Source organism: Sylvia atricapilla, chromosome 6, assembly GCF_009819655.1.
Source record: "Sylvia atricapilla isolate bSylAtr1 chromosome 6, bSylAtr1.pri, whole genome shotgun sequence".
Classification (NCBI taxonomy): Eukaryota; Metazoa; Chordata; class Aves; order Passeriformes; family Sylviidae; genus Sylvia; species Sylvia atricapilla.
The window spans coordinates 17,145,833-17,163,790 of record NC_089145.1 but is presented as its reverse complement, the minus strand read 5'-3'; the positions used below and the strand labels follow the sequence as shown (position 1 = coordinate 17,163,790).

At 37.3% G+C, this 17,958-nt stretch overlaps 1 protein-coding gene across 2 annotated transcripts in view; it reads right to left on the bottom strand.

The window, feature by feature from the left end:
• CHID1 (chitinase domain containing 1) overlaps positions 1 to 17,958 on the bottom strand; it is a 99,738-nt gene that overhangs the window by 57,139 nt on the left and 24,641 nt on the right. For both annotated transcript variants that reach the window (XM_066320960.1, XM_066320961.1), the window contains 2 exons: positions 7,520 to 7,621; positions 6,137 to 6,292 (listed from right to left, as the gene is read on the bottom strand). In XM_066320960.1, the coding sequence (XP_066177057.1) occupies positions 6,137 to 6,292; positions 7,520 to 7,621 (258 nt within the window). The remainder of the gene's footprint in view (positions 1 to 6,136; positions 6,293 to 7,519; positions 7,622 to 17,958) is intronic.

The window sequence follows — 17,958 nt, the reverse complement described above, 5'->3', positions numbered from 1 at the left end:
AAGAAAGTTAATTTCAACTTTTAAATCTATGCTGATGATATTCAGATCAGTTTCAATAGGCCTATAGAAATTTATACAGAAACTTAATTTTAATTCTCTCTGCCTCCCCAACAATCATGGCAATTCAATTCACTGAACAGATTAATGTTAAAATTAGATAATGGGGGACTGAAAAATCAGTTTAAGATCAGAGAAACTCCAAACTACTTGCTTTTAAAAGAAAAGCACATCTGCTAAAAAAATCCAAGCATACACTACACATCAAACAATGCACCTCCTTGAACAAAATACAAATGATCTCACTACTGCTAGTTTTCTAGTAAAGAGAATAGGCAATCAATCTAAAACTTCAGGATCTGTTGGGGGGTTTTGTGTTGTTGCGGGGTTTTTTGGTGTAGTTTTGTTTTGTTTTGTTTTTTACTTTGGGAAAAGGTCAAAAACTTTCCCTGTTAAGAAATAAGAGGGAAATATATCCAACTGTCTGGTGCCAACACCTTAGCCTATGCAGCCATGTCAGCGGTGTGTAGGTCCCAGTGTAGCTGGCAAGCTTCACCCAGGCTGCTCTCTTTTGGCTCCAAAAGAGGGTGCCATGCCTTCAGAATCCATAGATTCCCAGAGGAATCCATACTGCACACAGTCCAACAAGGGACCACAGTGCATTGACCCAGCTCTAGGTGTGATGTCACTAAGCATTTTCAGGAGGCCCTTTTTACACTCATTCTGCATTGCAATGGAACTCCAAACAAGGAGTATCTTGTGAGGGACAGCCAACACCAGGCAAAATGAATGATCAATTTCAGCATTGAACATGAGAGAGTATGGGGCAATGGGAGCAAAGGGATTCACAGTGGAGTGATCTGGGTACATACATGATGCTATTTGTTCTGTATTCTTTGTTCATGTGTCTGAAGAGATTCAATCAGAGCAAAGACTGCCTTTCGGCCCACCATTAGAGACCTCACAAGCCCAAATAAGGCTACCAAAGCAATGAGTTTCTTTCACTTTACACTGGGCACAAACACCCACATGCAAATCTAGGCACATAAGTAAATTTACCTTACAATAAAGGTCTCTGGCTCTTAGTTTTAAATTACAGAACTATTTTTCCGAATTTCATCATGCTAATGGGTGAAACAGCAAGACAGTAAAGAACTATATTCTTATTATTTTTTCAATATTTAACTGCTTAAATATTGTCTGTAACAAGTTTACTATTAAAAAACTCCATGGGAGACAGAGATCAGCACATTTCACAGTAATATGCCCACCATTTAAAATGTAAATCACAACTAGCAAGTTTTTTAAAGCAGATTCATTGAGATATACACACTCACCCACAGCCAATGCCATTGGTACAACTGAAACTTGAGAACCAACCATTTGCCTAATAAACAAAAGCCACCTTTAACTCATTTCAAAAGAAATAAGACTGTGTTTTACATTAAAAGCAATTATAACAGCTTTTTTATTTATCATCACAAGGTAAATTTGGATAAGCTGAAATATTATCATAATTTTACTTTGTAAGATGTTCTATCTATCTTACATGAATTAACTACTCTTACACTTTCAGCTAACAGCTCAATCTCACCTCCTATTCCTAAAGGGAGGGAGGGACAGATATACCATGGAAGAGACACATACAAGCAGATTCCAGAGGGAATTTAACAGAATAAAACAGAATAAAACTTTGGAAACACTCCTGAAATATTCAGACATCTGTAATATAGAAATAATTTCTGATTCCAGACCAAATTTTGACTTCCTCCTATCACTGCCACGATTTTACAATCTGACCCAGCAGTACAATTTAAGAAGAAATAGCAATTTCTTCAGTAAAGAGGAGAGGTGGACGACAGGTCAAGCTGTTCAGCCCTACAAAGCTAATGGGTACATTGTTTTATTTGAAATATGAGTATCTCCCCCAAATCCCATGAACTATGACCAAAACAGATTAAATCAGGATACAGAATCTTGGCATACAGGGAAGTAATAGAAATCCTGAGAGAATTACAGCACGAAGAAAAATGTTGTAAAAGCTTTGCAGCTTCAAAAGTAAAAGAGTTCCTGGCACAAGCTTTTTGCTAACTTCTATAAGACAAAATCATGAGTCACAGTTGGCCCGAATCTTAAACTGCTGCTTATATAGACACTGCCATGATAATTCAGAGAAAAAGTTCACCTCTAACTGTTTCTAAGTGCCACATTTTATGTGGTATTTACAGAATGGCAAGCAGCCAATGAAATTCACAGTAGAACTCTACATCCTCACAAAGCTTGCAAGTCATCTTATTTTCTATCTATGAACAGCACAATGCATTGTAAAATTAGTTTCTCCCTTGCTTCAGCTGGCAATTTATTATATCAATCTTCTTAAATATTTAAAATTACATAAAAGTCCTTATTCAGATTATTTTAAATAAAGGTAAGCACACACAGCATTGTTTCAAAATAATGGAGTTATTCACATATCTGTTTTCAATGGCTACATTTGGAACAAAAGCAGCTTGAATGAAGAATATATTCAAAAGTTACAGAGCCAGGCGGAACATTAGAGATTGCAGCTTCCCTCTTTCAACACTATACAAAAAAAAAGGAAAAATTACATTATCACATGATAATGCAGGGAGGTGCTCAATAAAGAATTTTGACTTATTAAACGTAAGTAACACCATTACCACATGACAGCCTTTGATTTACATTGCTTTTAATTAGCAGCTACCAATGAAGTTTATCAGTTCCCTTTTGGCCTGGGTCATAATGCATATAGATTCTAGATGGCATGGAATGAAAAACACCATCACACTGCCATGTAACCTCCCATGAGAAGGCAAAACAAAACTGCAACTGAAATGTAATGTCCCAATGATTAAGAGAGAGTCTGTAGAACAGATAGCTAAAGGGAGAAAAAGTACACTGGAAGTCAGAAGCTCGTGAGATTGAGAGGCTTGCTGACCTACTGCAGGTCTCAGAAAGGACTTAAAGATCTCTCAGAAAGACTAACCCATTAAGCTTCAGAGTATACTGAAAAATTATTTACCCAAGACACACACTCGTGAGGTGAAGAGGAAATAGTGTCAGGTCACAGTATCAACAGAGCACATGCTGGAATAATGTGATCACTAGAGAATCAAGTCAGCAGCACCAGATGATTATGCTCTGACAGGATTTTAATACAGTGGAAAGTCAGAACGACTGCATCTCTGCATCTTAATAATTCAGACACCTGATTATTGACAGCCAGAGGGCAGAAAACACTGCCAGAAGCACTACAGGTGACATAGAGAATCACAAACAGACCACCTTTATTTCCACCTTAGGATTTCATAAAAATTATGTCACAATGAAATAGACACAGGAATGCAGCTTCCCTGCAGCTAACCAAACAGTACTTGGTTGATTAAAGCACCAGAAGTGCCTTAATCTCTGTGATTGACTCACTGTATTAATAAGTAATAGTTGTGACTGAGCTTTAAGAAACAAATTGCTGCTGCAAATATAAACTGTAATTCCTATTGTAACAACACCCAAGGACAAACTACACTGTGCTGCTGTAGGAGAAAAATTGTTTTCATTTCATTTAATCTTGAGATATATCTATATAGATATATATCCATGCAAGCATATACATATATACCTTTTACTTCTTATGCTGTGTATGACAGAAACAGGATATTACATGGAAAGGCTGTATATCTTTGCAAGTACTTCCACCTTTAGATTACATTCTGCAATAAAAAAACACTACCAAATAATATGTTATGCAAATAGGAGTTTCACTGTAAATTATTTTATGAATTTCTGGACTGAAAAAAATATGTAGTGAATGAAATCTACCTGTGTTCAGCATCTCTTTCCATCACATAATTCCTATCCTAAAGAAAAACATAAACACAAGAGCAGTATAGATTTCTGCATTCTGCATGCGGTTCTATGCTCATACTTTACTACAAATCAATTAAGGTGCATAATACATTGACATCAAACAACTTGAGAATACACAGTTTGCCACTGAATCTTGCAATTCTCCATTTCTCTTCTTAAAGAGGATCAGATTCCAATGAATATGTTTCAACAGGAAATTGAGCAGCTCACTGTGTGCCAAAGAGCACTGACATACTGGAGACTTGTACTTGCTATAAATTTCATATGCAAAAACTTGAGCAGCAATCTACAACAAAGAAGTTGACACACTCCAGGCTGCACTTAACTGAACAGACTCGGAATTAATTTTAATACCAGTACTTTAGCTCAGTGCCCTAAACGTGAAATGAGTCAATCCTTCAGCACTTTTAGCAGGTTAAAAGACTTCCTTACAAATAGCCTGATACCAATTAACTGGCAGAAAGCTTATTTTACATTAAAATCCCCTTTTTTTTCCTGTTTTCTTTATGTCAGAAGTTTGGTCTATTTTAAAGCTATTTTTCCTTGAATTTATTCTACCTTTACATTACTATATGGCATATACAGCTGTGGATGCTTAGAGCTACATTTCTGGAAAAATAAACATAACCATTAACCAATAGGTAACATAGCAAAGGGAAAATTGATGTGTTTTATGTATAAATTCAAAGCATCTTAAAGACTTTGTCCAGAACCTTTCTTCTGTATGGGGAATACAATCTCATGACCTGTCAGTGAAGAATATGTTAACAGAACCATACTGTGCAGACCTACAGACAGGTAAAAAGCCTCCTTAAGTAAAACTTACATGAGTCTTGGCTAGGATATTTTTGCCATTAATTAAACAGCATGAATTAATATTATAATATAGTCCAGAAGAATCTGTGAAAACTAGATGCCATCCTAGTGCACAGTGTTTTTCAAATGGAAACTTAATGTCAAAAGCAGCAGTTCCTTTGACTTAATGTCAAAAGCAAGAACCTTTTATTCTGCTAGATAGTGCTACACTCCACTTGCAAAAGGAGCTGTAAATATTAAATAGTAAAGCTACATAATTTTGCTGAGCTTGTATAATTAGGACTGTAAATCAACAAGGCCTTGACTATTGAATATTCTTCCTGCCTAACCACCACCACTAACTTTACAGAACTCATTCTGGAATACTTGCTAAATACCTCTCACTGCAAACAATGGCTTTATTTTTCCTCTTTTCTGTTATTCAGTCATATTCAGAGATCAGCACTGGAAGAAAACTGTCTACAGTATTATACCCCTGCAAAGGGCAAAGGAGAAGCAGGAAGAGACAGAAGCAGGTGCAATGAAAACAAAGTGTTTGTGTAACCGTAAGCATGGACACAAAAAAATTCAACTTTACCTTACACACCTTACTTCAATGTCTAAACAGCAATTTGTTATTGCAGCCAAATATAATGGGGTAATGAACTTAGTAACCTGTGAAAGTGAGAACAGACACCTTGTGTGCCTTAGGTTTGTTTCTACTTGGCTTCACTCTATTTTATAATTATTTAGTAACAGATTTCTGAACAAACCTGATTTTCCTGTCCCATTCACTGTGCTTTTCTTGTTTTTTCTACTGGCTAGATGTACCATACTGACTGTATTTCTGCAAAGCTCACTGTTATTACAGGTGGCTATCACCCAAAACTAAAAACAATCATTTTCCTCTGAGAATCAATATAAAATCTCAAGCTGGCTTTGGAATATTTCCCTTTATCTTGTTATAGATTTTTTTGTCTCCTGGTAAGCTTATTGCAGCTTTTTCAACCAAAAAGAAACTTGGTGGTATATTGCTGTTGGAAACCAGTATCAAAATGCAAAGTAACAGGTAACAACTACAGCAGCTGAAAGAAAGAATCATTAGGACAACTGCAGGAACCCCCAAAATGATACAGAGCATAAGAGAATACTGCAGAACACTTTTAACACAAAATGGCAACATGCATGTACAAGTATGAATAGAGTAAAGAGGGAAAACTACCCAAACCATTTTTCCATAAGATAACTGTGGCCATCTATCTGCATTTCCTTACAGAGAACAGAAGTTACAGGTCTTACTCGTAACAGGTGAACTACTATTGCATGTGCAGATTCATCACTTTTGCCATTTCTGTGTTGCTAACTCATCCATATTTCTAAACTAGAATATTCATGAATTTCTAATTTTTGTGAGACTATATCATACAGAAGTACTTACTATCCAGAGAAGTCATACCTGCTGCCAAGGATTGGCTCCCCAGAGGTTCCCATAGCAGAATAATCCATGCCATAGAAATTCAGTCCTAAAAGTATTTTATTCCTCCATTTTGAATCGGGATCCAGTACTTCAACACAAGCTCGTACCCAGGGAAGGGGGGAATTTGGACCAGGTCTGTCAAGTTAGCAAAAATCAAACAGGTTGTCAGAAGAAGTACATGCTCATACTTAGCCTTCTCATTTTGACCAGTATAATTTTAAAGAGCAAATTATGACACACAAAAATCAGTGAAGATGAACCTACAGTTCTATCAAGGTTAAATGCACATTCTTCAGTACCTTGAAGTGCTGATACACAAAACGTGATTGCCCCACTCTTGCCTTTTTGTTTCAGTTCTAAGGTGAAGGGACACAGAATTCCTTCCCAGGGGTAAGAAATGGTTTCCCCCTAGCACACTGTTACTTAGGCACTGTTACTTAGGCATTGCACAATGCCTATGTTAAAATTCAAAACTCCTTATGACTTCTGGTCTTTTCCTCCATGTTTTTACTGCAAACTGGCAAAATATACTGCAACAAAATCTACCATTTACTTGCAGAAGGAACTATAAAATTAGTGATTGGTAAGCAAGACAGGTTTCAATGATTGTGTAACACTTCTTTATGGAAAAACCCTACAAAGTACCTAACAAAAAGCTACATGAAGAGAAAGACTATAGCCTTAATACACAGAGTAATTGAATTGTCATGTAACATCAGGATATTGTGCTCATTCCATTCCTACCTCACTGAAGAGGAGAGCAGACTCTCCCTCAAACATTAACTTGATAAAAGACACTCTCTATCCTTGGTAACAGGAAGAGCGCATCCCAGTCTTACAAATATCAACATCTGCTACTCCCCACTAATTATCTGCCTCAAAGCCTTCATGATACCTGTGCCATTAAAACCCAACATGCGAATACAGCAGAACCATGTTGCTGGCAACTGTGCTCATATTTGAAGGCAAATGAAGTATCAATAGCTTAAAGCTAATTTGTTTGACAATGTTATTACAAGTAGATTATTAGTGTACCTATCCTGCAGAACTGCGCTAAAAAACAAAAGAACTTGGCCTGTAAATGTCAGGTTATCCTTTTAAAAGGATGTGCCTTTTTAGCTGGAGTACAAAGTCGTTCATAATAGCCAAACCCCAGATACAAACTGCTGTTAAAAACATACTTCTGGAAACTTCTGGAAAAATCATCTATTTTAATTACTAATCCAGAACTTTCATATCATACAAGTACAAAGCACTATCCACTTTACTAGAAAGAAATGAACTTGTTGTCCTGTAGATCTAACACACCTAGGTAGGACTCAGCTCCTTCAAAGATATTTCTGATGTCAGGTGGAGTCTTACCGATGTGGTGCTGAATAGTCGTATGTCATGAGACTGAAGCTGTCTATTACTGAGGCCAACTGATCAAATTCTTTCTTTGTGAACATTCCCGGCTGGTTGGTCCTTCCAAAACAAGAAAGAAAGAAACGGAAACAGGAAGAAATAAATTACTACAATAACCAGGCTTATTCTCTCCTTTGGGTTTCATACCATTTGATCACATAGGAAAAATCTTTCACTCTGAGGTGACAAACAAAAAAAAATGAAATATGTATTTCAGTGCCGTTTTTGTAATAAGCAGCTAAGAAAGAAAAAAATTCAGTGCTATGGAGATGGCCAGTGAGAAGAATCATACTTCCACAGCATACTTACCAAATAAGCATTTCCAGCATGGCTACAATAGTGATTAAAAGGGCTGTGGACTAATCAAATTGCCTTAGGTAGCAATCAGTTGAACTCTAACAGCTTTTACAAAACCTTTAATTGCTTGGGCTGTTGAACTGGTTTTGACACTTACAAAACTAAGTTCTCTCAGGCAAACTTAAATAAATGGATGGGTGTAGCTGTTAATAGAAATATATAAACCAAAGGTAATTTTTTATTAACCTCAAAAAGAACAATTTCAGTTTATACCATACTTAAGAAAGAAAACCTGTTTTCTTCAGGCAAAACCATTTCTTTCTTTGGGCAGGGGAGAATAAAGAAGAAATCCATTCTATTAACTTTTCTAGACAAAAGTCTAGTTATGCCTTCAGTACATCTTGGTGTGAAATATGGAAAACCATTCTTCCCTCCTTTTCTTGCTTACTCTTGATTCACAAAATATAGACCGGGATTAATATTTACCTTATTTTCATGGGGGAGGGGGTGTATGCTTTGTCTTTTTTGGACTCAGAGAGGCTATTGACTTCCTTCAATCATTCAATATGGAAATAATTAATTCACAAGTTGCCTGAAAACATTGAATCTGTTTCAGAGAGAATCTGTAATTTCAAAATAGCAGCACAAAGAGCACAGCAGGCAACATAAGACAGCCTTAATCACATTGCAAAGATGGGACTAGACTAAAATGGAGAGGCTACTGCCAGAAGAACCCTGTCCTCAACTAGAGGACTCTGAAGCATCTTAACAATGAGACAAACAGGTAGAGAAGTAGGATATTGTCCCAAATAATGTGGGACAGCAGTGTACATAGGGAGATATTGCAAAGGAAGAGAAAAGGGGAAAAAATGTAATTTAACAGCTCCAAACTCTGTGGTGCATCTCTGCCATTTAAGAGGCAGACTTACAGGATTGTACAAGATTCCTGTAGAGAGCAGAGGAGAGAGACTGGAGAATCCAGTTTCCCAATAATGTCAGAAACTGCTACTTGGTCTAGAAATTAGAAGCCAAGCCTTGTTTAGGCAAGGTATGCTTTTAAAACCACTCACGTTCTATCTTAAATGTAAAAACCAGAAAGATGCTCAGTGACAGATGCAAGTAATAAACAGAAAAAATCACATATTTTGATTTTTATCCCTTTTGGATCAGTGTGCAAATTCTACATCCAACAATATGTGCTGCATGGATCATCAGAGCATAACAGTGTTCATTTATTAGTTCACAAGGACACTTTGCGTTCCATTGCGTAAGGAAAGAGGTGAACAAAATACAGGTTACAAAGTAGGGCAGATTAAATCACATAACATGCCTGTCAGATTTTCAGAACCAGTGATATACTGGTCACATGAAGGAGAAATCTCATTCTTTTCCTTCAAGGGTTTAACAAATTAAAAAAAAAATCTTCACTTCTGGAACCTACTGGTGGACCTCAGGTTTTTTATAGTTATCTGCTTGTGATGTCCTGCAATTGCAAACTACAGTTGTTCTACAAGAATTAAAATAATAAATACATCTTTGAAATAATGCCATGGCAACTTGGATGTCTGTAGGCAAAGCAATTTCCCAATGCAAACTCCAGAAAAACACATTTTCAGTAAATTGATTGTGATTACTCCTGAAGGGAAAAACATAAAAAGTAATTATAATGTGTATTAGATATTAGGGCAAGTTGGATTGCTTTATAGATTTAGCCAGGTAGTACTTTAATGAAATTTGCATGTGTAACTTAAAAAGAAACCCACAGGTTAAACTGGATATTGCCATAATTTTCTGCAAAGCAATTTTGTAGCTCAACTATTTCTGTTACAAAGGAATGCCATTTGAGTGGCAAGGGCACAAATTTCCAACTTGGAACAAACCCAGCAGCAATGAATATACTTTGTCCATTAATGTATAGTGTTAAAACAGCAGCACTCTTCAAAAAAACAATCACCACTCACCAGTTCCATGAGTACCACCAGTCAACTCTGCTCTAGTCAGGCACTTTGGACAACTCCACTGGAACAAAACCAGGACTATCTGATTCATGCCTTTAGAATCGTTCTGAGTCAAGAAAACTGTCACTCAAGGATAAAACCTAAATATTTTTCAACAGTTATATACTTCAAATTGGAGGTTTTCCAATCATTCTGATATTTATGTAAACTTAACTCAAGGGTATGTTCTACTGACTACTTTGTTGAGAAATCCAGTATGGAAAGTCAGGAGACTTAGCACAGAATATGCAAAGTCCATGAAAGCAATACTTTCCAAGTCTAAGCCAAAAGCTTGTCATTCTTCCAAACTTTGAATATCATTTCCAAAATAGTCAGTGAAGTGGCAGAAGCTTCATCATCACTTATTAGCGCTGCACAATAAACACAGAATCATAGAATCATCAAATGTGCCAAGTTGGAAGGGACCCCCAAGGATTATCAAGTCCAACTCCTGGCCCTGCACAGGACAGCCCTGACAATCCCCCCATACACCTGACAGCACTGTCCAAACATGTCTTGAACTCTGTCAGGCTGGGTGCTGTGACCACTCCCCTGGGGAGCGTGTTCCCAACCACCCTTTGAAGCTGAAGAACTTTCTCCCTAAGGTTCCAACCCAAACCTCCACAAAGACCGAAAAACAGCCTGTATTTAAAGTTACCCTAAAGTTACCTTTGCTAAAACACTCAAGTCTAAATCCCACTGTCTTGGAGAGATTTTGGCAGAACTCAACCAGTTTGCCAAATATCTGCAGTCTGCTAAACTGGGACAGACTTCACTTGGGATTGTTTTTTTAACATGGCTTGTTTAATTTTGAAACTGTATAAAGAAGATTAAGAGACACTGCAGAAGGAGAGGCAAGAGTAACAATTGAGTTTGCTATGCAAATCTGCTCTTAAAACTTCCACTGGTCTTGAGCAAGCCAGGGCTCCTCTCAGCCCATTTGCAAAACCAGACCCAAACTCTTCTCCCAAGACCCTGAAACCCTCCCGGAGCTGGGGGAAGGATAATGGTGGAGCAGGGGTGGAGATGGAATGAAGACAGGACGGAGAAAGGATACCCCGGTTGGCACAGCTGGTACCCCCAGCCCTGGAGCTCCAACCCCCCAGACTGTCCCATGCCAAGACTTCCTCCCTGGGGCAGCACTGCTCCATGGTGCAGGGGTACTGGGGAGGTCACACAAGTGACGGGCCTGGTGACACTGCCCTGACCCTATTGGAGCACAGGGCACTGGGATGAAACCAGTTTCAGCTATGGATATCCTCAAAGGGTTGAAATTCCCTGGCACTCCTGCTAGTATCAACTATTGCTATTCATCCTCCATGGGGGTTTTCATTAATTTGGATTGAACAAAATACAAGAATGTGGATTACAGTCAACTAAAACACTGAACTATATAAGTTGAATCTACAACCAAGCCTGCTCCTCAGTGCATAGCCCAAGGAAACAGACACTGTGAAGAAAGGAAGGACAAAAGACCAAGACTGATTTTTCTGGGATTGCTGAAAACCACTGCCTTACACTATTAGCAAGAATCCTGTGGGGTTTTTTGTTTTTCTTTTTTTTTTTTTTTTTTTTTAAATCTGAGATACTTGAGGGTTTTTTACTGCTATGTAGGCCTTAAACTTACTCAGGCAATGCCACAGTTACAGGTTTGGTTTGCACTGTTACTGAGAAAGCACTGGGGTTTTTAGCTCCTTTCAAAGCAGCGCAATATTACATCTCAACCTATGCAACCAGGCATTATATTGTATTTTTATGTCTTTTTTACCCAATACGCTTTCCATGTTTTCATAAAAGAGCTTCTCTGGCAATGATAAATGCTCTGGTAAAAAGCAGATGCAAAGCTAGAAAGTGTTCAGATTTGAGTCATCACTCAACCTACTTTTCTGATTGACAATTTAGGATCTAAAAATTCACCTTACACTTAATGGTCTACTTTCAATAGAGGGTATGTGGTTTATTTGCCTGGCAAGCACATTTAGGCAGGGGAAACATCTAAGCAAGACTATACCAATGCAAAGTATGAAGTGCATAAACAAATCTCCATAAGAAAAGACATCAAAAGTATGACAGGTATCAGTTCTGTCACTTAAAGAGTGGCTTGAAAATGCTCAGACACTGCTAATGAGGATGATATAAAATTCCACATTAAAAGTAAAATCAAATTGTATCCTCTGTCTTATATAATTAATATTTTAAACTAACACTTCATGGTGAATGTGTTTTCCTTGCTATTGAAAAGGAGAATCATCTCTCAAAGAAATGAAGTTCTATTTTTTTCTTCTTTCTGGTTTGAAACAACTGTTAATATGGAGTGATCTTTATCCCATATTTTTCAGTTTTCTGTTTTCTAGAAAAATCTGTAGGCTTATATTAATAAAATACCAGCCAAATGTGAATACTCAGCTAAATTACTTGGACCAACAAGACTTTCTAATAGATACAGTATCTATTCTTTATGGTATTTGAAGATATTTATTAAAAAGTGTAAGAAATATGGACTTCACCCTGTAAATATAACTGGAATTAATCTGAAAAGTGTCTGTCACTCGTGCTCAACATTTAAGGGATAAGGCACCATACATGAGGTGGCTTTCAACAAAATCTCTACAAAAATTTCTACAAGAAGAAACTATCAGTGCAGGAAAATTACTAACACTAAGAATAGAAAACAGAGCGTGGGACTGCTGGGTGTGCAGAAAGGGGGTGGAAGAACAAAAACACACTGCAAAGAGAAAATGAGAATTTTCCCTTCCAGTTCATCGCTGTTTCACCATAAGCGGGCTTTTTTTATTCTTTGACATATTTTCCTTTTAACGAACAGTAAAGAAGCTGCCTTACACAACATCCACAGAAATCCTTCCCTTAAAAAGCCTCAGAAATACACCATAATCTTCACAAGTTCTCCCCTTCAAGCAAGAGAGCAATGGCAACCTGGCAGAACTCACAGAATGATGATTCTCCTGAGAGCATACATCTTATTTGCACACATTCCTGAGACTTTATCAACATTTCCCAATGGCACACTGCCATATATATATAAAAAATCCCTATTATTGGGACAACATTACAGACTTAGAAGAAACCACCTGTTTTCCTTGGTATTTCCATATACACAGCTTAGAATTCCAGTCTCTTTTTACTGTTCTATCTTTTCATGTGTAAAATAACTGCAGGGTGGTTTGTTTCACAGCCTACAAGGTTTATTACCCGAATCCTCCAAATTACACACAATCATATGTATCAAAATTCCCATTAATGCTTTACTGATAAATAGTTTTGTAAGGTTTTGAGTTTGTAGTCTTTCATATTGAAAGACTGGAAAAAATTCTTCAACAATGAAAGCTGCTTTCATTTACTTTAAAATGAATCTACATTCTCAACTACTACTTGTCTCAATACAACTACTCTCAAAATGAAATAAGGAGAAGAAAGGTCTTTTAACTGAGTGCTACTTCCTGCCAGTTCAAACTGCAGTCTTGCAGGGTTACCTCACCTCTGCCCTCCTTTATAAAAAAGAAGTTTACTGTAACCTCATTTCGGAATAGCCTTCATAATGGAAAACTGATTGATTTTCTGTTTCCACTAAGATTCTATTTCAGAAGTCAGCCTCTCAGTAATGACTTAATTTTCTTGTCATGTATAATTTTCTGTAAAGCAACTGTTTGCAGATCTTTCTTCACCACGAGATATTATTGGTTTTCATAGCTCGTTGCAAATACATTACAATATAATGCTACTGCATTTTATGAACACAGATCCCTGAATTCAGTTAATGCACAATCACTGAATAAAAACTCACTGTTTCTTCCTGCATGAAGTCTTTTCTATAGAAAATAGAAGAAAGAGCTAAATGTTTACCTTGTTCATCACACTATTATAGGCATTGATAATGAAACAGTCAAATGTGTAACCAAGTTCAATCTGAAACCATTCCCTTTCCCAAAGAAATCCTCTTGACAGTTTTGTAATTACCAACCTTTCTCATTTCAGGTTTTTCAAAACTCTCAGGATGACAGCTCACTGAAGTAATTTTCCACTATCAGTACTCAGAAAACAATTCTACATGGATCCCAGTTTCCATGGATGTTTTTCAACCGGATTTCTGGTGTCCTATAGATATTTCATTTACAATGCCCTCTTACAGCTGGGTCTTGGGGAAAAAACATTATTTCCTATGGTCATCTGTCCAGCTACATATTTTTATGAAGTCATAGCAACCTAACTATTAAAATTCTATACCTATGTCAATGTGGCTTGAAACTGGTCAAATGCCAAAGAAGCTTTAGCAGAGAGATGAAAAATGTAAGAAAGAAAACTTACAGACACCTTGTTACCTCAGAAATCAGGCTAAAAACAGAATTAAGGTCCGTCTACAACAGCACTGTATGAAGCAGCCAAGTCAGCAACAAGAACTTGAAACAATACTGCTGTTCAAAGCCATGAACAATAATTACAGCTGCTGTCAAAAGAACATGACCATACTGAATGTTTAACCAACAAAAGAGAGATCCCCAGATAGACAAAAGCAGATTTACTACTTACTGGAGGATGAACTCCCTGCAGCTGAATGGAGATCGTAAAAAGCACAGCATGTTCTCCATCTCTGACCTCTCTCCCTCCAAGACAACATATCAAGCTTTTGCAGAGATGCATGTTACTCAAGCATATGCATTTTCTGAAATGCCTACTGTAAATTCAAGTATCTTCACCAGCCTTCGAAATACAGATTTCTTTTTCTCTAATTCCTTTTGAAGGACACAATGTTACAAGGGATGAAGCATGATCTAAGCATAGCATCCGATCTTGTGGCTTACAAACCCAGATCAGTATGACAAATCAGGGACTGTGCATTTCAAACCAAAAAATAGCCATTCAACCACAGTGTTAAGGTCAGTCCATTTCAGGAAAAAACAAATAACACAAATGCCAAGTTAGTATAAATTTATCCTCCCCAGTTTTTTATGTATTTAACAATCTCTGTACAAAAGTCTTATTCCTCTTAAGACAGAATTAAAAATCAAGCTGAAAAGTTATTCCATAAAACCAGTGCAAACATCTCTGGTGACATACAGTCTTCCAGTCATGGTTATTCATCTGGTTCTACTCAGAGAACACTCTCTCAGTTTCACACACTCAAGTGCTGCAATAGATGAAGGCAGAAACAGGAGGTTCCCTCCCCTCCCATCTGAAGCCCATCTTAACATTTCCAAATCACATTTTGCTTACAGAACATGAAAGGACACCTTACTGTTCATAAGTAAGAGAGACATTATCCCAAGAGACACAAATTATAAAAGAATGAGCAAATGAAAAAGGAGAATTTTAATGGAAATACAAAAGTTTAGTCATTCATTTGTAATCAGTTGGAGCAGTCTGAATATCCCAAGTTAATTGCTTTAGCAAATCTGGCCTGGACATTAGGGAGAACCTTCTAAAGGTGTAGGTAGTCAGGGAGTTCTGATGTCCATTTATTTGTAGATTTGAAGAGTTTGCTGGATAAACTTCTAATAAAAGTAATGTAGTTTTAGTTAATCTTGACTTTTTATTATTTGCACCTTCCAATACTATACTCCACTACTATTCTGGATAATACCTTAAATTCAGAAGTAAAACCCTGCAACCCTACTTGTACGCTGTCTTTGATGCACTTATTTCATGAGAGCAATGTTGACACTCAGATGCCTCCAGAGCATAAGGGCTATCTGTCCCTTGTCTACAGAAAGGATGACAACCTAAAATAAACAAACATCTCTACACAAATCACATTACTGACTGTGTTCAAATTTTCTCAATGGCAAGAATCTCTTCACCAAATTCTCAGATAGGAAAGATTAAGATAGGTATTTTAAACCCAACAAAACCTAGACAGCTTGATGAGCAAGGAAATTATAACTGAGTGCTACAGATTCATAACACAAAAGTCCTGGGAGTGGTTCTTTCATGAGTTTCGTATCACTGGGGGACTGTGAATTTTAACAGACTGACAAGTGAAAACTTGCTATATTTTTACCAGGAAGTAGAATGGTATCTCTGTACCTAATGAATTTTTTGCAGAACATTAAGGGCTGGCAGTCTCCTTTAATACACACATCCCATCCCAGCTGTTGCCTTTGCAGTCCTTGCTCTCCAAATAGGGAGAAGCACAGGATCTGTCCTTGCCATGGAGTAGCCTACACAGTTTTCATGAAGCCAAACTAATTACCTGTGGCCCATCTGGTTTAAACCAGTAACAGAAGTCAAGAAGGGGAAACATGCCAAGCAATATATGTCCTGAAAAAAAGCATGAAATCTCAGCAGACGGCTAGGGACAAATAAGCCTGAAAACTGCTGTCCTCAGAGCTGAGGCGTGCTGGCAGACCTGTCACTTACAAATTCTTAAATTACTTGTAAAATTCAGTGTATCTAAAACTCTGAAGTCAATGTAAGAAATATATATTTGACAAAACCAGACAATCCGACTACCAAAGAAGAAAAAATTAATTCTGACGCTTCTTGTATTTACCAGTTCCACTTTTGGGAAGGTCAACTGTTCTCCTTTCATGCTGTTTCCTTTACATTGCTTCAGTCTCTTCCTAGGAGCCATTTAAGAACAACTATGCACAAATGAACATCCACTGTGTCACCATTTGCTTCTCCTAATTTACAGACTATTCTAGTGCCTTTCATGCCAGGGCTTAATGCCCAGGCAAGCCATGCTCCAATAGCAGAACATCACACAAAACAAGCTTGTACTCTGGAGCATATGAGCCTAATTTAAAAACTCTAACACACCAAATGTAGCCTTAATTCCTCCTTGCATAAGATACTCACCATTTTTCTCCTCTTTGTTTTTTTGGAAAGTTTTCCAACTTAATACTGAAACTTATGTAGTAATTGCTCTACACCAGCTGGCTCAGAATTGGTAGAGCTACAAATCACACATATGCAGAGGAATACATTCCATCCGTTCTTCTCTTTGACCGTTGTTAGCTGACCTGCAGATTATTTTAATGATTCTCCCTAGTGGGAATTCAAAACCAGATGTGTGCACTTGCTGCAGAAGATGCCAGTAGAGCCAGATCTTTGTTGCACTGATTTTATATTGTAAGGTACAGTCTTTAAAAGAGCCAGTTCTAAGAACAGATTTGTTCCTCTTGAGTTCTTTCTCAATCTATGCAAAATGCAGGAACATCTCACGGCTGCAGTCAGAGCCATGCTGTACCAAGTGGCAGCCCAACAAACAGTAGCAAAACCAGGGAAGTCATCAGAAAGGGAAACATGTAGTTTAGAGCCATTAACAAGCATCTAGATTCACTGTAGCTAACAGAATTCACTTTAAAAAAGATGCAACTGACAGACTTATACTTTGACCCTTTATACAGGGAAAAACATGAGCCTAGTAACATGATTATGAGCAGGATTTAATAGCATCACCATAATTTGAGGACATTATTAAACTTGCTCCAGTAACTGCTCCTCAGAAGTACACAGTAATAATTTCCTACTGACTTTTCTGTTCCCCTCAGTATAAACTCATATCTCAAGCTATATCTTGTGATCCAAATCAAACATATTATCCAGATTCTCTAACATGCAATAAAAATTACTACACCAGCCAGTTAGCCTAGACAGCCCTCTTAAAAGTGATTTCTGTGGCTTCTTGAGTGCTGAGTTTCATGCATGAGGCCAAATTAAAAATATCTCTTGATATGTAACTGTACTCTCCATATTCCTGACAGTCTCCTGTTTTAGGACTCACAGGAAGATGGACAACTATAGGAACAATGGAGGCCAAAGTGTTATTATCTCCTAGGTACAACAAATACAAAACTGTGCATGGTTAGCTTTCAGATTTTCCCTCTCAAGTCCCATTTTCTGTATATTGACTGTGCAAAGAGATTGTCTTCCAGCATCAAACTTCCTTATCAGCAACAGCAAGCATGCAGATCATATTTGCTATATACTAGCTCTACAATAAATAAACACTTAACCATTTTTAGAATTGCTTTCTTTTCTGTGACCTCATTACTCAAATTGGAAGGAAAAGTAAGAAAGATTAGACATGTGGAAAATGTCTAATGTCTCAGAAAAATTAAGCAAAGTATTAGTGATTCCAACAAA